The sequence below is a fragment of the Amia ocellicauda genome, chromosome 7, assembly GCF_036373705.1.
Source record: "Amia ocellicauda isolate fAmiCal2 chromosome 7, fAmiCal2.hap1, whole genome shotgun sequence".
Classification (NCBI taxonomy): Eukaryota; Metazoa; Chordata; class Actinopteri; order Amiiformes; family Amiidae; genus Amia; species Amia ocellicauda.
Genome location: NC_089856.1, coordinates 39,743,882 through 39,762,478, shown reverse-complemented (window position 1 = coordinate 39,762,478; position 18,597 = coordinate 39,743,882). Strand labels below are relative to the sequence as shown.

Below are 18,597 nucleotides of genomic sequence, written 5' to 3'. Positions count from 1 at the left end.
AACTGCACTGTATTTTTGCACTTTATATTGCGCTTATATTTTGTAATAAATAAATAAGTAATATTTGCTTGAAGAACTAACAATGCAATAATGTGCATATTGAATTATTATTGGTTTCGCAAGATAGCAATTTGACAAGTTTTGTTGCGTTTAAAAATAATAATTCAAAGCTCTGTTCATTAATGTAAAATGTGTATTGTATAAATTAGGCTAAGTCTATTCAGACATATCGCATTATTTGGCTAAATCTTACCTGTTAAAAGCAGGGTAGGTAGGCAGGCCAAAGTTGTTTCATATGCTGCTGGTGGTACATAACGTTTCTGGACAGCACTTGTGATGTAGCCTAGGACAGGGAATCACCCGAAAGACTGTGGATACTTTTGTATATGAAAATTATAACTTAGCTATTGCAAGAAAATGAGAGAGCACTATGAAGATTTTTTTAATATAATTATTTTTGTGTTATTTTGCTTCTCAACCCTGGTCCTGGAGGACCCCCTATCCTGCTAGTTTTTGTTCCAACCAAGCTCTTAGTTACTTAATTTAACCATTAATTGAAGTAATAATTTGCTTACATTTGACTTTGTAACCTGTGTCACTGTTAAAAGTTGGTTCCTTAATAAGATGTTATTTATATGATTTTATACTTAACTTAAAACCCTTACTGTTTAAAATAATTAAACGCCTCTAATTTAGGAAATTGTTAGTTAAATGAAGAGTTCAATTAATTAATTGAGAGCTCAGATGGAACTAAAAGCAGCAGGGTAGGGTGACCTCCAGGACCAGGGTTGAGAACCACTGTGTTAGAATGTACAATGACTTAAGCAGTACACCACATCAATCTTTTCTTAACAGCAGGAGCAGAAGTATTTTTAAACCATGTTTTATTTTCATGAAAGCAGGAAATAAATCTAGATACAACACCAAATTACTATTAAAATTTTATGATAAAGCTACTTTCATTCTGGTTGCTTTATTCTTATACATTAATAAGGGATAAAAAATAATACAAAATTGGCACTTCTAAAAAACTATTCTAAAATATATTATTTTATTAACATATACCAATCATGATTGATAATGGACTTCAACAGTGTTGTTAGAGCTCAAGTTATTTCTCCCATTTGCAAGTAGAATTGTGAATATATCTAGAGAAGTACAAAATGAAACATCATTCCAGTGAAACGTGCAACAAAATATCAAAGGACATGGATAATTTTTGTGAATGAGACCAAAAGCAGTACATTTTTAGTCTGATGCTTCTAAGCACAAACAAATCCAACTGGTGGTGTAACGCTATTGTTTACTAAAAAAGGAAGAAAAAAGATTTACCCTGAAAATGTACTGAGAAAATTGATTAGCAAAATTCTCCTTGCATCACAGAATACAAGTCAAACATGATCGAGTCTCTCAATGTTATATCAAAAAAACTTGTAAGTGATGAATATATTTACAACAAAATTGCTAACGAGAAAAAAGAAAAGAAAAGAAAAAGACAGAACTGTGAATAAAATCCTGGAGAATCCAATACAGTTCTACAACATACTGGGCCATAAGTGCGTGCCCACTAGGACCAACCTGCTCTTCTAAGTAATTTATGGAGCTGCCCAGTGTGCCCAGAGTGGAAACAATGACCGTTGCATTGTGATTTAAGATCATTATCTGCCTTCCCTAATACTGAAACACAAGCACCCCAGTTGTACAACAGTGTTCGGCTATCATTTGAAAGACAGCTCATCTGGAAAGAAAAGAAGGTGATAAGTGGGCTTAGATTGAGCATGACTCTTTCAATGGCAAATACGCTGGAAAAACTGATGCCCGGAAGAGGCCTAATGAGAACAGGTAACAGCATCGGCAGTATCAGGATACCAGCCGCTCAGCCCCAGACAAAGACACCCTCAGTACATGAGATCCGCTGCCCCAGTGGTCACGTCGGACTCCTTCGTTTCCTGAAAGGGAAACTGGACTCCTGCTAGCCGTATGAGGAGGATGTTCAACACGTGCACGGACAGGCTGAACAGAATGATCCAAAAGGAGCGGTCGAATTGCTCGCTGTCGGTCTTGTAGACGAAGATTCCCTCCTTATAGTTTGCGATTTTCTCCGACAGCCGGTGGAGTTTTACTTCCGAGGCGAAGAGGATCATCACCAGACAGCCACAGCAACCTGCAGTGCATAAACACACAGGTTGTGATGCTACACTAAATAGAATGGGTAAAAAGCATGCATGGCTCTATTAAACTATTTAAATTGATTGCTATTTCTATTGCACATATACCCCCCATCCACACCTTCTTCCCACAGAGCCCACTCCTTTTCAACCCTGGCCTCTAGGTTTTGGAATTACCTTCCCACTGAGATCAGGACTTTGAGTCCTGGACCACCTCCTGGAGATTACTCAAGACACATCAGTTCAGACTGTACCTATAATTTACCAACTTATTCTCCTGAGCTGTTCAGCACTCTTGTAATTTTACATTTTATATAACCATCCTTATTTATACATTGTTAGAACTGCTGTAGTTTTACTGTGATTTTCCCTATACCCCCTCCCCTTGGACTTCATGTCTGCACTTGTTACCTCTTTGAACTAGGATGTATGCTTTATTTTATATTAATTGTACCTCTGCACTTTTGTAATTCTTAGAATTGTTCTTTGTATTGATTATACTACTGCACTTTTGTAATGCTAACATTGAATTTTGGATTGAAGTACTGCACTTTTGTAATGCTGTGCAAAATCTAAAATGGATAAGGGTGTCTGCCAATAAATAAACAATAATAATAATTACTAAATACAACAATGCCAAATTCACCCCTTAATAGTTATCATGGAAAGGTAAATACTTACAGGAGATTAAATTCCACAGGTATAAGCCTAGTGGCCCATGCAGAGTTTCATAGGGACTTCCGAATGCATTGTAAATGAAAAAGCCTGATGCTACCGAGGAGAAGACAAGTAGGATGATGCAGAACAAAATCACAGTGACGTGAATACTGGCAGGAATAACACCTAGGAGCTCAGGAAAAACTGCAAAAAACAAACAAAGAATTACTGTAATTCATTACCTGCAAAAACACGCTACTGTAGCAGTGCTGACATGGCCACTTTCAGGAAATATGTCAAAGATGTCTATTTTATTAATTCATGTATTATTAGTACTTAATTTGCTTCAGTTCTTTTTCTATCCAGCTATTGTTGCAGGGTTTTGTTAACAGTGTGGTTGAGCTACTGTAGGATGAACCTCTTTTATCTTTCCAATACCCATATCCCTCACTAGATTTGCACCTTTATTAAATAAATATTTTTATAATGTAGGGAGTAAATTCTGATGGGAAGCATAACCCTCAGAAATACATATTCACTGTTTTCTCTTCTCCTTTTTGAAAATAATATGAATGATATGTCTACTTCAGTCATATGCTCTTACAGCTTTCATTTTTTATGACTACACCCTGGTTAAGTTCAGCTTCAGATTTCAATCATCATAGCTCTGAAATGGACTCTAAATGTCATTTTATTCTATCTTTATACATTGAGTGATATTCACTATAAAGGTCTTTAAAAGCATTCACTTGCTTGTAGCTGACCTTTGGGAAATGAACCAATGACCCAGAAACTGGACAGGCAAAATTGTGGCAATCACTTTGCACCTGTGAACTTAGCAATACAATATACATTTTGTCACAGTCAATTGATTTGTTGTAAAAAGGCTGCCCAGTAATTGCACACAGCAGTTTAAAGCACTTTCAGTCCATTCAGATCAAATGGATTTATCATCAAATCAAAAAATAGATATGTGTAGGAATTAATCATATTCAGCATAATTAACCAAGATATATAGTTAGGTTTCCAAATCTTAAGTTGGATAATAAAGAAGCAGTTTTCCTTTCTAAAGAACATTTCCAATCCATTCCACACACCCGCAATGGAATGTTAATTACTCTTAAACTTGGTTTTATTAACATGTTGTCAACTCTCATGTTTAGTAAATGTCAAGGCATGATGCAAAACAGTAGCGTATTGTTCAACGTGGTTACATAAGTAAGAAAATGAACCTTGTGTTTGTCTGTGGTTTGCTGTGTTTTGTGTAGTATAAAAGCTCATTAATGAAGAATTAACTGGGAACTTCTGTTCAAAGACTGAATACCTGCTGAGTCACCCAGTGCTTTTGGTGTTCTGGTGAGTGTGTTTGTAGGTGTGTGTAAATATCTCTGTGTTAGTCAATCAGTGTGCTTTGAAAATGGCATTTAAAAAAAAAAAGAATAGATTATATCTGTAGTTACTGATTATATCAGGTAAAATATGACAAAAAACTACCCATGGCCCATAGCCAGACATGCCCCAAAAGTCCAGCCCATTCTGCCAGGCTAATCGCTTATGCTAAGACTTAACTGGGGTTGTAAACTATCAACTGTCTTCTGCATCAAAGAATAACTATGAATGCAGTTAGCAGGCATGTGAATTTGTTCCACTTCATAAATCTCAGATAGCTTAATACATGTGTTCTTGGCTTCAATGCTTACCAGTTAATTCTCTCAGCTGTGCTCCCCAGAGACTCATATATAGATGGTACTGGCAAAGTGATGCTTTCATATACCCATGCACTGCAAAACCAATCTGTGAACCAATTTTAGCCAATATTTCAAATTAGCTGTATGTGTTTCGATAGGAAACCTAAATATCAGGGGAACCTTTATTTAATGGAAGAGGTGTTTCATTCAGTAGTACTGTGACTGGGAGGGGGTTCTGGAACTAATTTACATTGTGGTGGTGTATTTCTGGTTTTAGAGAATATACTGGAAATCTATGTAAAAGCTACTTTAAGAATGAATACATATTGGTATTTCTTGTTCAACATGTTGTGTTCTTGTGGGTTGTGTGTACACTGAGTTGGGATTGTTTTAAGATTTTTGATTAGTGGTTTAACTTTCATTCCTCACAGTCAGTTGGTAGGCCTATTTGTTGAACTATTCTCTTACTAAGGAAATCATGTTATCTGATTTTCTGCTTCCTATTTTAACATTTCAATGTACATGTGGTTTTGATTAGATCATCTTATTTGTAATTATTCCCCCTCCCCCTCTGCTTCAATGGTGGTGGCAGACACTACCCTGATATTGTCAAGTGCTTGTATCAGGACTTTTATGGCAGCTCCCTTCTCTGCGGGTTAATTACAGCTGTAAAATAATATAGTAATTGCTGAAGAAAACACAATCTCAGAGCATTTATTTACACTTTCACATAATCATTGTGCTAAAATATGTGCATTCTTCAGTATTTATCGCTCTATAATGCTTTACAGTTTATGCTGATCAAAAGTGGTTGTCAAGTGTCTGTTCATGGGAACTTGATCTTATCTCTCCTAATTAATGAATAGAAGACTCCCTCCCCATTATCTGAGGAACAGCCTGGTGGCTGTGCTGGTTGAACTTCACTTGTGCTTGAATAATGCATGCAGCGGTAACATAACGCTGCGCTATCGAGGTCTTACTTAACGGTAAACTTAAAATCTACCATTTCATCCCTTTACAATCGCAATAATGTCCCGGGTGCACAGTTACTCACAGGAGAAGCGGAAGGGTCGTCCGCCCAGACCACACTGCTTGAGTCTCTGCCCGTGGAAAAGTCCGTAGTTGATTTGGCCAATGAATTTGTCCAGTTCGGGTCCTGTGGCGTTGACGAGCTGGGCTCCGGTTTTGCACAGGATGGTCCCTTGAACCCAGAACTGGGTTCCCATAGCAGCCGCCAAAACCAGAACGCAGGCAAAGCTCAACAGGCCTCCTAAGCAGAAAATAACTTTCTTTTGTCGACTCGGCATGTTGCTCTGACGAATATCGCAGCCCAGTGTGATCAGTGCCGCAGTCACTTCTGTTCAGGCATCTTACCTCACCGCTTTCCTTTTGTCCCCGGCTCCAAACCGTGCCCCATTCTTGTCATCTTGCAGACAGCACTGTGACTTCAAAACTTAACCGTCCCAGTTTTTGAAATTAGGATTGGTCTGTTGTAATCGTCAGTTAGAAGTCTAGGCTACAGACAGGTACAGTTTGGGGTTTTGGTTACTACACCAAATGCCCCTCATGTATTGGGTTACAACACCTTCTTGCGCCCCTCCGTCTCTAGGTAACCAAAGGTTTCCATTTCTCAGAGCGCCTCTCCGGGAAACATGACGACAGCTGACCTTCCGGCTCATTGGGCAGGTTTAAGGGGGCTTGGAAATCATTTTAGTTAGTCCCGGGGGTGGGATTGTGCTGCGCCGGGATCTAATCCAAACATGCCTGCACTGTACAAGTACAACTAAACTTAGATCTGATAATGGACCTCGTTATGAGCCTCCAACTACTGAAAGTGGAAAACGGCAGTCCCGGCTCTTGGGATATTTCAGCACCAAACAATCGCGGACAGCACCTTTTCTCTGCGTGTCAATTAAAGCGCATTTCGTTCCAAAAATATTTTGAGCTTTTTAGACATTTATGTAGCTAGGTAGTAAAACCGATCAGTGCACTAGATGTATCTATTGTGCCATGCCCATACACATTTATAACACAAAACAGCACTCCGTCCCGCATATGTGCTCAAAGACTTAATTGGTGGATTTGACGGAACTGACCCCCTCTCGGCAATTGTGCTGCATCATCCACCACTTTGAGCTCCAGTGATCATTGCTTGTTCTGTAATTACATTGGAGACTTTCGTCTGTGCTTCTTGGCTATTATTTGTGGGTCGTTCTAATTAGTGAAAGCAGCCTGTATGAACAAGCCTTTTATTTGTTCATTTTTAAATATTTGTCTTTTCACATGTGAAAAAGTAACACAATTATTTATTTTACATTTTTTGGAAATTATTAGAGAAGAGTCTAAGAGTTTAAGAGTCTAAGAGTCAGCGTTTCTGATTCCACACTTTTGATTTCCGACTTGTCTTGACTTTGAGTTTAATTATTGCACACCGATTTATTATTATCTTGTATTTATTTCGTTATTCGCAACTAAGTAATGAACTTGAAATAGTGCTTTCGTCTTAAATATTTACCCCGGTAATTTGAGGGTACGTTTCCATTTCAACCTGATATTACATTGACAAGTATGGGATATCCAATGGGTTAAATTGAACCTGTTAAATAAGTCGGTAATTTCTGCTCAAATATTTGGAAAAATGCATGCATTAATATTTGTACTTTTTAGAATGAAATGTGCAATATGACTACCTTTAGATTTTACAGTACACCATAATTACCCGCAGAGAGACAATGTTGCCGCCTACTGGCCAGACTGTGCAACTGAGAGAGATTGGCAGCTGCAGCAGCAGCAGTGTGTTTTTGTGCATAGAGGGTCTGACATGGTTTCTCCACTTGGTGGTGGCACCACTAAACACTTTGCTGTGAACATGATATATAAAATTAGATAGATTCTAAAGGAGGGATATTGTGCTGTCTCTGTTTCATACACTTACACTTACACTTACTTTTAACTAACAGTAAAATTAAGTGGTCTTACAAAGAGTCTGCTATTTACTTTTTATGTTCTGTTTGGCCTGAAACGGTCAGTGACCTTAACTGAATATACATCTGATAAAAAATACTCCGATTGGATTAGATATGTCCCATGTTTTTCTTTATTCTCTCTGTTGATTGTGAGTTAGGCAGAGTGTTATCCATGTGTTATATTCATCTTTATTGCTCTATGTATGAATGATTTGTCTTTTATGATCACGTTAGTAAAGTTTTGCATATGTATGCACATACCTCTTTAACTTTAACAATGTATTGTGCTTTTTACAAGTGTAGTGTGGTGACTTTCTAATAATCACAGGGCTCTCAGCCAATCAGCATGCTGCATTCCAATTCTTATGAAACTTTTTATGAAACGTCATAATAATATTAATTTTATAATATCAACTAATCAATGTCCGGTATTTTACCAGAAGTACCACCTTTCTATTTGACATTTGAACCAAGAGTTCCATCTTCCTCTCCGTCCTATTGGCAGGAAGCTCTGCCATGTCTTTTGTAGTTTTTTATGTGGTAACATTTGGTTTTTGTAGTTTAATTGAAAGTACTTTTGTATTAGGGGTCCTTGGCATTGGTCAGGGAAGGTCGTTCCACCATTTAGGGGCCAGGGATGAGAAGGAGCGGCTCTGGAGGAAGGAGAGTGGAGAGGAGGCAGAGTTAGTCTTCTGGCACCGGAAAACCACAGTGGTCTGGAGGGGATGTATGGGGAAACGAGGGTCTGAAGGTAACTCGGTGCAGTGTGGTCAAGATGGTGGTAGGTGAGGGTCAGTGTCTTGAACTGAATGCGTGCCGGTATCAGGAGCCAGTGGAGGGAGTGGAGCAGTGGAGTAGCGTGTGTGAATCGGGGCAGAGAGAATACCAGACGAGCCGCAGAGTTCTGGATGAGCTGGAGCGGCGGGTAGTAGTTGTAGGCAGGCCGGCCAGGAGGGAGTTGCAGTAGTCCAGGCGGTGGAGGACCAGTGACTGGACAAGCAGCTGAGTTGAGTAGTCAGTGAGGAAGGGACGGATTCGGTGTATGTTGCTTAGGAAGAATCTACAGGTGTGTGTCAGTGTGGTGATGTGCTGGGCGTAGGAGAGTGCAGGATCGAGGGTGACTCCTAAATTTTTAGCAGAGAAAGGAGAGAGTGTGGTGGATTCCAAGGGGATCGAGATGGAGAGATCAGCAGAAGATGAGGAAGAGTGGGGGAAAAAGAGGAGATCTGATTTGGAGAGGTTGAGCTTGAGGTGGTGCGAGTGCATCCAGGCGGAGATAGCAGACAAACAGGAAGAGATGAGATGAGATGGTCAGAACTAGAAGGAAGAGGTGAGAGGGAGAGGTGAGTTCCACTGCGTGGAATTTAAAGCTGTTGGTCGAGATAGAGGAGAGAAAGGTGGGGACAGAGAAGAGGAGAGAAGGGGTGAGCAGGTACCCGCCCGGTAAGACAAGGGGAGTGGGACAGGACAAATAGAGAGGATAAGGTAGCAGGGGTGGTTGAGTTGTCCGGGGAGATCCATGTCTCGGTGAGAGTGAGGAAATCCAGACAGTGGTGGGAGGCGAAGGCGGAGATGAAGTCGGCCTTGTTGGAAGCTGAGTGGCAGTTCCGTAGGCCTCCGGAGAGTGGAGTAGAGGGGAGGGAGGAGGAGGGGAGAGGGAGAGAGGTAAGGTTAGAGGGATTTGGGAGGCAATGGCATGCAGGTGCACGGCGAGAGGAAGGAGAGAGCAAGACGAGAATCAGAGAGATAGTCATGGCTTCTTGCTGTTGCTGTGCGGGGTCTCCTTGCAGTCTTCTCCTTGCTGGAGTCCCCAGCTAGAGTCCCTGCCCTTTGGAGATGAAGGCTGCTGGTGCTGACTGCTGGCGCAGAGGTCCAGGGGGCTGTTAAATAGCCTGTAACTAATTAGGACAGTGCACACCTGCGTTGCATTGAATGACACAAGGCTGTCAGGATGGCAGTCCCTCCCACACAGGACTGCTAATAGCACAATTAATGGCCGCTTTATATCTGAATACAGACAAAGACTGAGCCGGACACACGCAGTTACACTGAACAATGCTAAATTAATGCTAAATAATAACAGCCTACAATGTAACACTTCTGATTTACAGAAAGTGTGTGTCGAGTGTGCTACGCAAGTTTCTAATTAACTTACGAACAGTCACTGCCCTTACTACAATACAGGTGCAAGGCCATGAAGGCCATGAAGGCCACTCTGACTTCTGTGGACAGTAGATGGGTGTACCAGGGTCCCACTGTTTTCTGCCAATTCTGAGCTGATGGCACTGCTGGACATCTTCCGATTGCGAAGGGAAGTAAGCATGATGTGTCTTTCATCTGCTGCAGTAAGTTTCCTTGGCCAACTACTGTGTCTACAGTCCTCAACGTTGCCCGTTTCTTTGTGCTTCTTCAAAAGAGCTTGGACAGCACATCTGGAAACCCCTGTCTACCTTGAAATGTCTGCCTGGGAGAGACCTTGCTGATGCAGTATAACTGCCTTGTGTCTTGTTGCTGTGCTCAGTCTTGCCATGGTGTATGACTTTTGACAGTAAACTGTCTTCAGCAACCTCACCTTGTTAGCTGATTTTGGCTGTTCTTCACCCAGTTTTATTCCTCCTACACAGCAGTTTCTGTTTCAGTGAATGATTGTGTTTCAACCTACATATTGAATTGATGATCATTAGCACCTGTTTGGTATAATTGCTTAATCATACACCTGACTATATGCCTACAAAATCCCTGACTGTGTGCAAGTGTACCTAGAAGAATTGATGCTGTTTTGAAGGCAAAGGGTGGTCACACCAAATATGGATTTGATTTAGATTTGTCTTCTGTTCACTCACTTTGCATTTAGTTTATTGATAAATAGAAATATTAACGTCTATTTTTGAAAGCATTCTTACTTTACAGCATTTTTTCACACCTGCCTAAAACGTTTGCCCTGTACTGTATAAGTAGATTTAAGTTTATGTGTGCATGTATGTTAATATAAGTTCTATGCATCATGTGTCACTTATGGTGAGACACCTGCTTTACTTTACACTGTCAACCCTGGTTATTTAAATACATCAATATATTCATTATATATTTTTTTCCGATGCACACATCTCGACAATAACCTAGTTGGCACAGAGCATAGGGGAAAGTGAGGAAGTGGTTGAAAGTGAAAGTGATCAGTAGGAAAGAAGTAAAAACGGAAAATCAGTTAAAATGTGCATCACAAGCACACATATTATAAAATGGTACAAAGTGAAAACAGACAAAGAAGATTCCAGTATTATATACATATGTGTGATCTTTAATGTCTGGCTCACAGCACCATCATCAGACAGGAAAAAGCACTGAACAGTACTGAGTAATGTAATTGCATAACATGTATGTACATTCAGTATTCATGTTAATAAGTCTTTCACTGTTTTCTTGGTAAAATGTTATTTTTTAACATTTTACCTAATTGTTGCAACAATGTACATAAAGTGCCTTTGTAATAACATGTTCTATTCCTTAAAAAAATCCTTATTTTTCAAGCCTGCAAATACATAGTGACAAGTACATTGAGTTTTAATGATCTGACAGTAAACACTGTATTGCGTTTGGAGGGGGAGGAAGAAAGAGAACTGAAAAGATTTGGGGTTTCATTTGGTTCGAGTCTGGTTCACATATTGTTGTAATTATTTTTCAAAAGGAGACAGATCAGGAGTCCTGTAGGTTTCTTCTTTTGTGTGACTTCAGTAAATGGGCAGGATTACAGTGATAAAGTCTGGATGGAATGTATTGCAGTGGGTGTTTAGCGGTAAGGGTTGTTTTGCTACCAAATGAAAAGGTTAAATGTACCTGGCTTGAAGCACATGTTCAACACAGATTTCTACTAAGCCTACAGTGAGTTTTGGAAAGTCAGCTCACATTTCTAATAATGATTAGAATAATTAATTTTAAGCTGTTAAAATAATCTTAAATCTGTATTTTTTTCTACTTGTGGGTTTGAAAGGCATGTGTCTGAGACAATAAGTGTGACCGCTTCTTGGAAATTTAGTTTCAGCCGTATTAAACAAAATACATAAAAAGTGTGTGTGTATGTATACTACTGAATATATTACTGAGTAATTCATTATTGTATTTGTGATTTTCCCATTGAAAGGAGTAGGGCTCAAACAGAGATGACACAATGGCACTGAAAACACAAGCGTAAAAATAGACTATTGTATATGACACATGGTTTTGAGCCATAATTGTGAAATTAAAGTGTTGTAACCTCTAACTTTTGTGTGGTCTTTGGGGTGTAAAAATCTCTGTATAGATGTTTTGTGAAGCATTTTAAATTAGTTTTTGGTCCTTCTGCTGCTAGATGCAGAGTAATTTTCCTTTGTGCTGTTCGGGTAATTTGTGGTAATTCCAAGGTTGATGATGCTCTTGATGCAACACAACCTCAATTCTTGCTGTCTGCTCATGGTTGTTAACATGTATCCTTTTTATAGATGCTTCAAAACTGTGTTCTTCTGAGTCACTTCAGTCCTGGACTGTTTGTGCTGTGCCATTTAAAGTTGACATATTTTTCATAGTTTCCCCACTACCCACAAACAAAAAGGAAATGACTGTCATGTGACTTTTTCGAAACCCTTTCTCTGTTACGAGTATGAAAGAAAGACACGTCTGTTCAGCGTGTAGTTTGAAGGTATTTTGAGGCAGGCGTAAGTTTCAAATGATAATCTCCTTCTATATCGCACTTCTTTTATTTGGTGTGATTTGTTAGAAAGAGTGCGAGAACGGACTGATCTTATTACCCTGCCTGGAGCTCTGGGAGGGAGTGAGGGATTGAGTGAGTGGTCCAGGGTACGAGAGGAAATGTGAGGGGAAAGTCCAGAACTGGCCTGGCTCTGGGAAAACAGAATCAGACCGTAGAGATGGGAGCTCTGTGAAACCACAAGAGCCTGGGGTGAGAGGATCATGGCTCTGACAGACTCTCCACTGAAATGTTTTATAGCATATTTTAAAACTAATACACCTTAATAATACAGTGCATCCCATTTCCCCTGTGTTTAAACGTGCACTGTGAAGGTCATTGTGCTCGAGAGTATGCAGTTTTAAGATATGCATTTGCTTGTAATTGAAATAAGTTTTTGATATGTATTACTTGTTACCTTTTACAAATCATGCTATTTTTTTTAAATGTATGCAGTTTTGACACATGCACAGAGAAGAGAGAGCAAGCGAGAGAGAGACAGAGAGAGACAGAGAGAGAGAGAGTGCGAGACCTTGATCAGGTAGTAACAGGAAAGCTGGTTTGAAACTCACACGAAGGGTGTCTGCTTTCCAAGCAGAAGCAGAGTTTGTGGCGACTTGCAAGTAGACTTTATGGGAAGTGGTTAAACTATAAAGTGTATGGTTCTATTGTAGATGTTTTGACAGTTTTCTATGACAACCAAAGTTTGAAGTATTCTTCAGCTTGTGGACTTTTTACAGTTTTTGTCTGTTGTGGATTTGTATTTATTTATTCACAATAAATAGTTTTTTATGATGGAGGAGAGAAAAACCTAAAATATTTTGTGGAAGTTAATCTAAGCCAAATAATACTACAATGCATTGTTTGTTTTCAGATTAAACTTCGTTACTGTGCCTTAAACATGCACACTTAAATTATTGATATAGAAAAACTGAGAAGCAGAGTATAAGTTTGTATGATGGAATAAAAAGTTGCATTGTGATGATCTGCTTGTTCCAAAGCTTTTTCTTTTGAAATGCAAAATTAAAAAAAAGAAAAAAAAAACAATTCTGCCAGTAGAACAATGTCAAAAATACGTCAACTTTTTATAACCAGAAACAAATGACAAACAAACCACAGATGCATATTTTTCATCTTTGGTTTAATTTCTCAAACTTAACTTTATTCTTCCCAAACCTGTTGATTTTAATTGAATTATAAATAGCTATTACATTGCCATGCGTGAGTCAGTGGAAATGTGCCAACATGTACTTCACTTTAGATAGTTTATACAGTTTAGATTCAAGCTTGAAAGTCCCATTAAATACATTACATTTAAAATAAAAAAGGTTAGTCTAGTGGATCCAAAAATCCCATACATTCAGTTTTTGAATGATTACAAGAAGTAGCTTCAACACCGCAGCTGGGGAGATTCTTTCAGACTGCCACACATTGTGGTGTGAAGAAGTGCCTCCTGTTTTATGAATTACTGTAAATTCAGTTTCTATTTGTGTTCTCCAGGGTCCTTGCAACATTGCTGATCTTGAAAAAGGTCCCCTGGACAGACCAGGTCAATAACTTTCATGATTTTGAAGGCTCTATTATGTTCACATGTTATGTTCACATGCAATCTTCTCTACATATGTAATTTCAAATAACTTCTGTAAAACAAAACAAAAAAACGTGACAAAGAAAAGAAAAGAAGATCTGTTTTCAGCTTACTTTATAAATTCTATCCACTTCTTTGGACACGCATGTTACATTCATGGCGTTTTTTTTTGCATAAATATTAAAATTCTCCATACCATACACTTCATTCACTTATTGTACTTTTTCAAGCTGAGCCCTCTGTTCACTTAGTTGTTTTCAATTTGTGAAACAGAGCCTGCTTTCAAAATATGGAACAATTGTGTTATAACTGTACAGAACAAGAGATCTCAGTCAAGTCAGACGTTTCAAACTGTCCCTCCCCTGTAGTAGGTTTGAATGCTTGCTCAGATTGCTTAGGTGTTTATGAGAATGTTTAGGTGTGCTGACTTGGTGCCTTTTGGAGAAATGGTAGTGGTAGGTGGTCAGTCGCTGAGCTGTCCATTGGGGATTTTTGAGATGTGTGAAAATGGAAGTAGAGTCACAGTCTGAAAACACTGACAATGTTCCTCATTAGTGGTGAATGCCGTGCCAGGGCCACGGTAGGTGGTAGGTGGTTGCCATACACAAAAAAGTATTCAGGTGGTCCCCCTTTGTATAGTTTAGTAACATGGCTCAAGATAGATGTCAATATATGCACCACTAAGTTTCTAGTATCATGAATAAAAGAGTTTAACCAGCCCAATGCAGTTCAGTCACTTTTTCATCCCCCCCACAGCATTTTGCCTTCACTTCTGTACTCTATTTTGACATTATTTATTTGAGAGAGTATCAAATAATCCCCAGTACCACATAAATGTATAATGTGTTCAGGAATGTAATCTGTTCACTGGTGTACACATTTGACCCTGGCATAAGATGCTAATATGATGAAATATAATAATGTATGTACTATTCAGTTCAGTTCAGTGGAATGTCTGTACTGTCCTGCTCTAGGATTAAAAACAATGTGTGATTTTGTTTTTGTTAGTTTTTCATGTGAACTTGTGTTTTTTCCATTTCTGTATCCTGTGTCTTGAATGCACAGACATGAGATGGTGTTATAGTGCTGTAACACCGGGACTGTCTTTAACATAATCTTAATTCTTTGCATTTTAAAAGCCATGTCTTCTGTGACTGTGGTTGCTGAACTGCAGTTTTTGTGTTCTTGTTGTGCTGTACCGGCTTTTCAGTTCATAATGTCGTGATCGTTGTGCTCTTTACAGATGCCTTTTTCTCTGGCTTGAAGGCCTCCGTTATCTTCTGCCTGAAGGAGTGCGACAGATAGTAGTAGAGAATGGGGTCAATGCAGAGGTTGAGCACTGAGAGAAGCAGGGTGGACTCCTTTGCGATAAACAAGTGACGCTTCAGCGCACAGTCGGTGATGACTTGGGTCTGGGCAAAGGTGTACGGCATCCGCACCGCATGGTAGGGCACGAAGCAAATTACGTAGGCCAGGGTGACCATCCCGATGTTGAACATAGCCTGCTTGACGTTTCTGGAATCGTCGCTGTTGCGGTTCTTGTACAGCCTTCTCAGGATTAATCCATTGGAAATGAGGATGATGGCAGAGGCATTCATGAATATGGCCAGGCATAGGAAGATGGTAAGGGTGTGCCAGTGGAGGCCCAATTCTTGCTTGAACTCAGCGCAGGTGACCAGGGGCTTCTCCTTGATCTCCTTGATAGGGATTGCCATGTTGGGTACCATGATGAACAGGACCAGCCCCCAGACCACCACTGACATCATCTTGGCGAAGCCCACGTGCTGTATCCGGAAGAGCTTGGAACTCTGTGTGATCTCGAGGTAGCGGTCCGTGCTCACGAAGGCCAGGAATATGATGGAAGCGTACAGGTTGACGTAGATGAGGCAGGCTGAGAACTGGCAGTGGAAGATCTTCAGCTTCCATGGAGCGATGCCCAAGTCTACGGCTATTTTAAAGGGCAGTGCGAGCGTCAAGATGAAGTCGGAGGTTAGCAGGTTGATGAGATAGATGTTAAGGCACTTTTTGTTTTTCTGATTGCGCGTAAATGCCCACAGGGCCACGCAGCTCCCGATGATTCCCGTCAGGAAGATGATATAGTATAAGTAAGTGAATGGGATCATTTGGTCGTTCACTGTGCAGTACTCGGTCCCTCCTGCTGTGGAATTCATCTTGAGTGTTGCGTCTGGACTGATCAAAACTCAGGTCTGCAAAGGAAATCAAGTTTATTGAAATACTGATTTTAATCATACATATATTTTCACTTAGCTGTTCGTGTAACACACTGATTATGAAGGGAAATGGTAAACCTTTTACTAGAGATAGTTAGCTACAAACTAAATATAAGAAAATATGAGCGTCAGATTTTGTACCAGTGTGTATCAAAGACTGTGGTTGCTTTATAACACAACACCACCAACATAGAGAGCAGAACACAAAAATTTGAGAGAGAAACATTTGTGTATCAAAACTGAACTGAAAACGCAATCAAGAGGTCTTGAACAGCTTCAACAAAACAACGCCCTGTAAAACACGAGTATTTCAGTAAACTCTATATTTCCAAAGAATTAAACCTAAAGAAAGGGGACTACCCCACTCAAAAAACATAAAACATAAGACATATCTTACCTTTGTGAGGAGATCTTTTCTCGTGATTTCCCCCAAATAATCCAGTTACTAGCTGTCTCTAGTTTCAGCTGTCATTTCTGAAAGTATCCTTCACTGAAAGGAAAGTGAGGAAGTACAGAAAAATGTGAAGACTAATTTAAACTTTTTGTGTTTCCGCTGTGTAGCATCTACATTAATAAAAATAGATTATTATTTTTGAATAAACAAGAGTACCAACTTGCTGTGTTCAAATGTAAAAAATGATTTACAAAACCTTCAGAAATTTGATTTTGTGTCCTTATTGATACATAGTATTCCCCCAGTCTATATGCAAATGAAAAATAGAGATACAGAACACATGACTCTGAGGTGGTCAGATGGAGGAAGTAGAGAACAGGTAATGAACATGGGGGGGGGGAGTCTGTTTATTGTGAATTTAAAGTCTATAATTAGGGATTTTAACATAATTTACTTTAATTTCAGCTAGTATCACAAGTGAGGGAAATCTTAATTTAATTTAACATTTTTGTACCTGTGCTGCCTCTCACTAATTGTGCATATTTAACTCTATTACTTTCAGAAAAATGTAGAGTATATTTTGATCTTCAGCACTTGAAGACCTGTGTTAAATAATAATGAGCTAGTATTGATATGACACACTGGCATTCAAGTAAATTGACAGTATCCTTCTATATTCACTTTTAAAGGAGAAAGTAGATTTGATAAATAGTACCGAACTCTCCTAAAAATGATCACATACCAATTTATTTTTAAAGAGTTCTAACTACAACTTCAAAAACAACTCTCGTTCGTCTGCTTTGAGCACGTGTTTTTTAAAGCACATTTTCAGCAAAAACAACGCATATGCACACAGACAAGCGACAAGGTAACTTAAGGCAACATACCTCATTTTCAGTGTTTTCTCCTCAGAATTAGTGTCTGAATTACAAAATGAAATACCCATCAGACTCTTATCGCTCTTTAATGTGACATTTTAATTAGGTGAAACATGCATGTCTTCCGGTAGCTTGCCTGGCCCCTGTGGTTCAAAAACCACATCGATTGACGTCATTGAAACCTAAACTTTCCAAACCTGAACACACAGCACTGTGACACAAGGAAATCTGTTATCAAGTTCTTATATTTTGTGGTAATAAATCTACAGATTAAAAAAATATATATATTATGAGAGATGTACTTATTGAGTTTTTACTGAAAGTATTTTGGGTGTCTGACTAAGTAGTAAGTTAGGAAAGCAGCTTTCAAACTGTGAAGAGTAACTATAGTTTCCTTTATACGAACCACATAGAATGAGTCAGTTAACATTTACATTGCTGCATAAAATCCAAGATTGGTACAAAACATGTTTTCCTTGTTAGTTGATAACCTGAAATTAAAATACTCCAGTATGCAACCAATTGTAAAAGATCACAGATACCATTCTACTTTCTTAACTAATTATTGTGGTAAAAGAGATTAGCAAACATCTACACAGTCTATACAAACAGCCAATGAAAAAGATATGAAGTGAAAATGTGTATCAGTTTATACATTTGGTTTCTTTCTGTAGTTTTGATTCTGAATGTTGTGGTGAAAATACAACTACTACTACCACTACTTAATAATAATAATAATAATAATAATAATAATAATAATAATGATAATAATAATAATAAAATAACATGATTTACCTGAATTTACATTGAGGAGGTGGAATGAGATGGCTTAATGGTCAATTTGTTTTTAAGTTTACCTCTTGACTTTTGAACATTTGTTTTGTAACCTGATTGAATTTATCTCAGTTCATTTTTACCACCCGAATGAGTAATCTAAAATAAAGTGAGCACAGACTGATAAAATAAGTTGTCTTCCTGCAAAAAAAAAAGTCTTGCTTCCGGAGCAAGTGGTTTCAGAGAAGAGATGGACCTTGCCTTTCTCTCCACCCAGTCCTTTATTGTGAAAGTATTTTATTCTGAAATGTTCAGATGCAGTCATTTTACTTTTGTTTGTGAAATCACTTATTACTACTATACAGCTACTACTGCTGCTTCTATTACTCTGACAAATAATCAGATAATCTCAATGTGGACTTTAGAAAGGCCACTGTTTTGCTTTAACCTGATCATGTTATTATTATTATTATTATTATTATTATTATTTATTTCTTAGCAGACACCCTAATCCAGTGCAATTTACAAAGCCC

The 18,597-nt window shown here is 38.7% G+C and overlaps 2 protein-coding genes across 3 annotated transcripts; both read right to left on the bottom strand.

Annotated features, from left to right (window-relative positions):
* Positions 1-867: 867 nt before the first annotated feature.
* clrn1 (clarin 1) lies at positions 868-6,239 on the bottom strand. The gene is made up of 3 exons (XM_066709546.1): positions 5,568-6,239; positions 2,850-3,029; positions 868-2,164 (listed from the first exon to the last, which is right to left on the bottom strand). The coding sequence occupies exons 1-3, from the start codon at positions 5,818-5,820 to the stop codon at positions 1,899-1,901; spliced, it is 699 nt and encodes a 232-aa protein (XP_066565643.1). The 5' UTR covers positions 5,821-6,239; the 3' UTR covers positions 868-1,898.
* Positions 6,240-13,321: 7,082 nt separating this feature from the next.
* Positions 13,322-17,415, bottom strand: gpr171 (G protein-coupled receptor 171). 2 transcript variants are annotated; one of them, XM_066709544.1, is made up of 3 exons: positions 17,300-17,415; positions 16,416-16,508; positions 13,322-15,994 (listed from the first exon to the last, which is right to left on the bottom strand). In XM_066709544.1, exon 3 carries the CDS (start codon positions 15,956-15,958, stop codon positions 14,999-15,001), a length of 960 nt encoding a protein of 319 aa, XP_066565641.1. In that variant the 5' UTR covers positions 15,959-15,994; positions 16,416-16,508; positions 17,300-17,415; the 3' UTR covers positions 13,322-14,998. The 2 variants fall into 2 exon arrangements, with proteins under 2 accessions (XP_066565641.1, XP_066565642.1); XM_066709545.1 differs by lacking the exon at positions 17,300-17,415 and having other exon boundaries at positions 16,416-16,708.
* Between the last annotated feature and the right edge of the window lie 1,182 nt (positions 17,416-18,597).

Coding starts and splice junctions, on each gene's coding strand:
- clrn1 (XM_066709546.1), bottom strand. CDS start 5,820: ATGCCGAGTCGACAAAAGAAAGTTATTTTCTGCTTAGGAGGCCTGTTG. Junction 3,030..5,567: donor ACGACCCTTCCGCTTCTCCT/GTGAGTAACTGT, acceptor TGTTTTTTGCAG/TTTTTCCTGAGCTCCTAGGT. Junction 2,165..2,849: donor CCTGTGGAATTTAATCTCCT/GTAAGTATTTAC, acceptor TATGCACTGCAG/GTTGCTGTGGCTGTCTGGTG.
- gpr171 (XM_066709544.1), bottom strand. CDS start 15,958: ATGAATTCCACAGCAGGAGGGACCGAGTACTGCACAGTGAACGACCAA.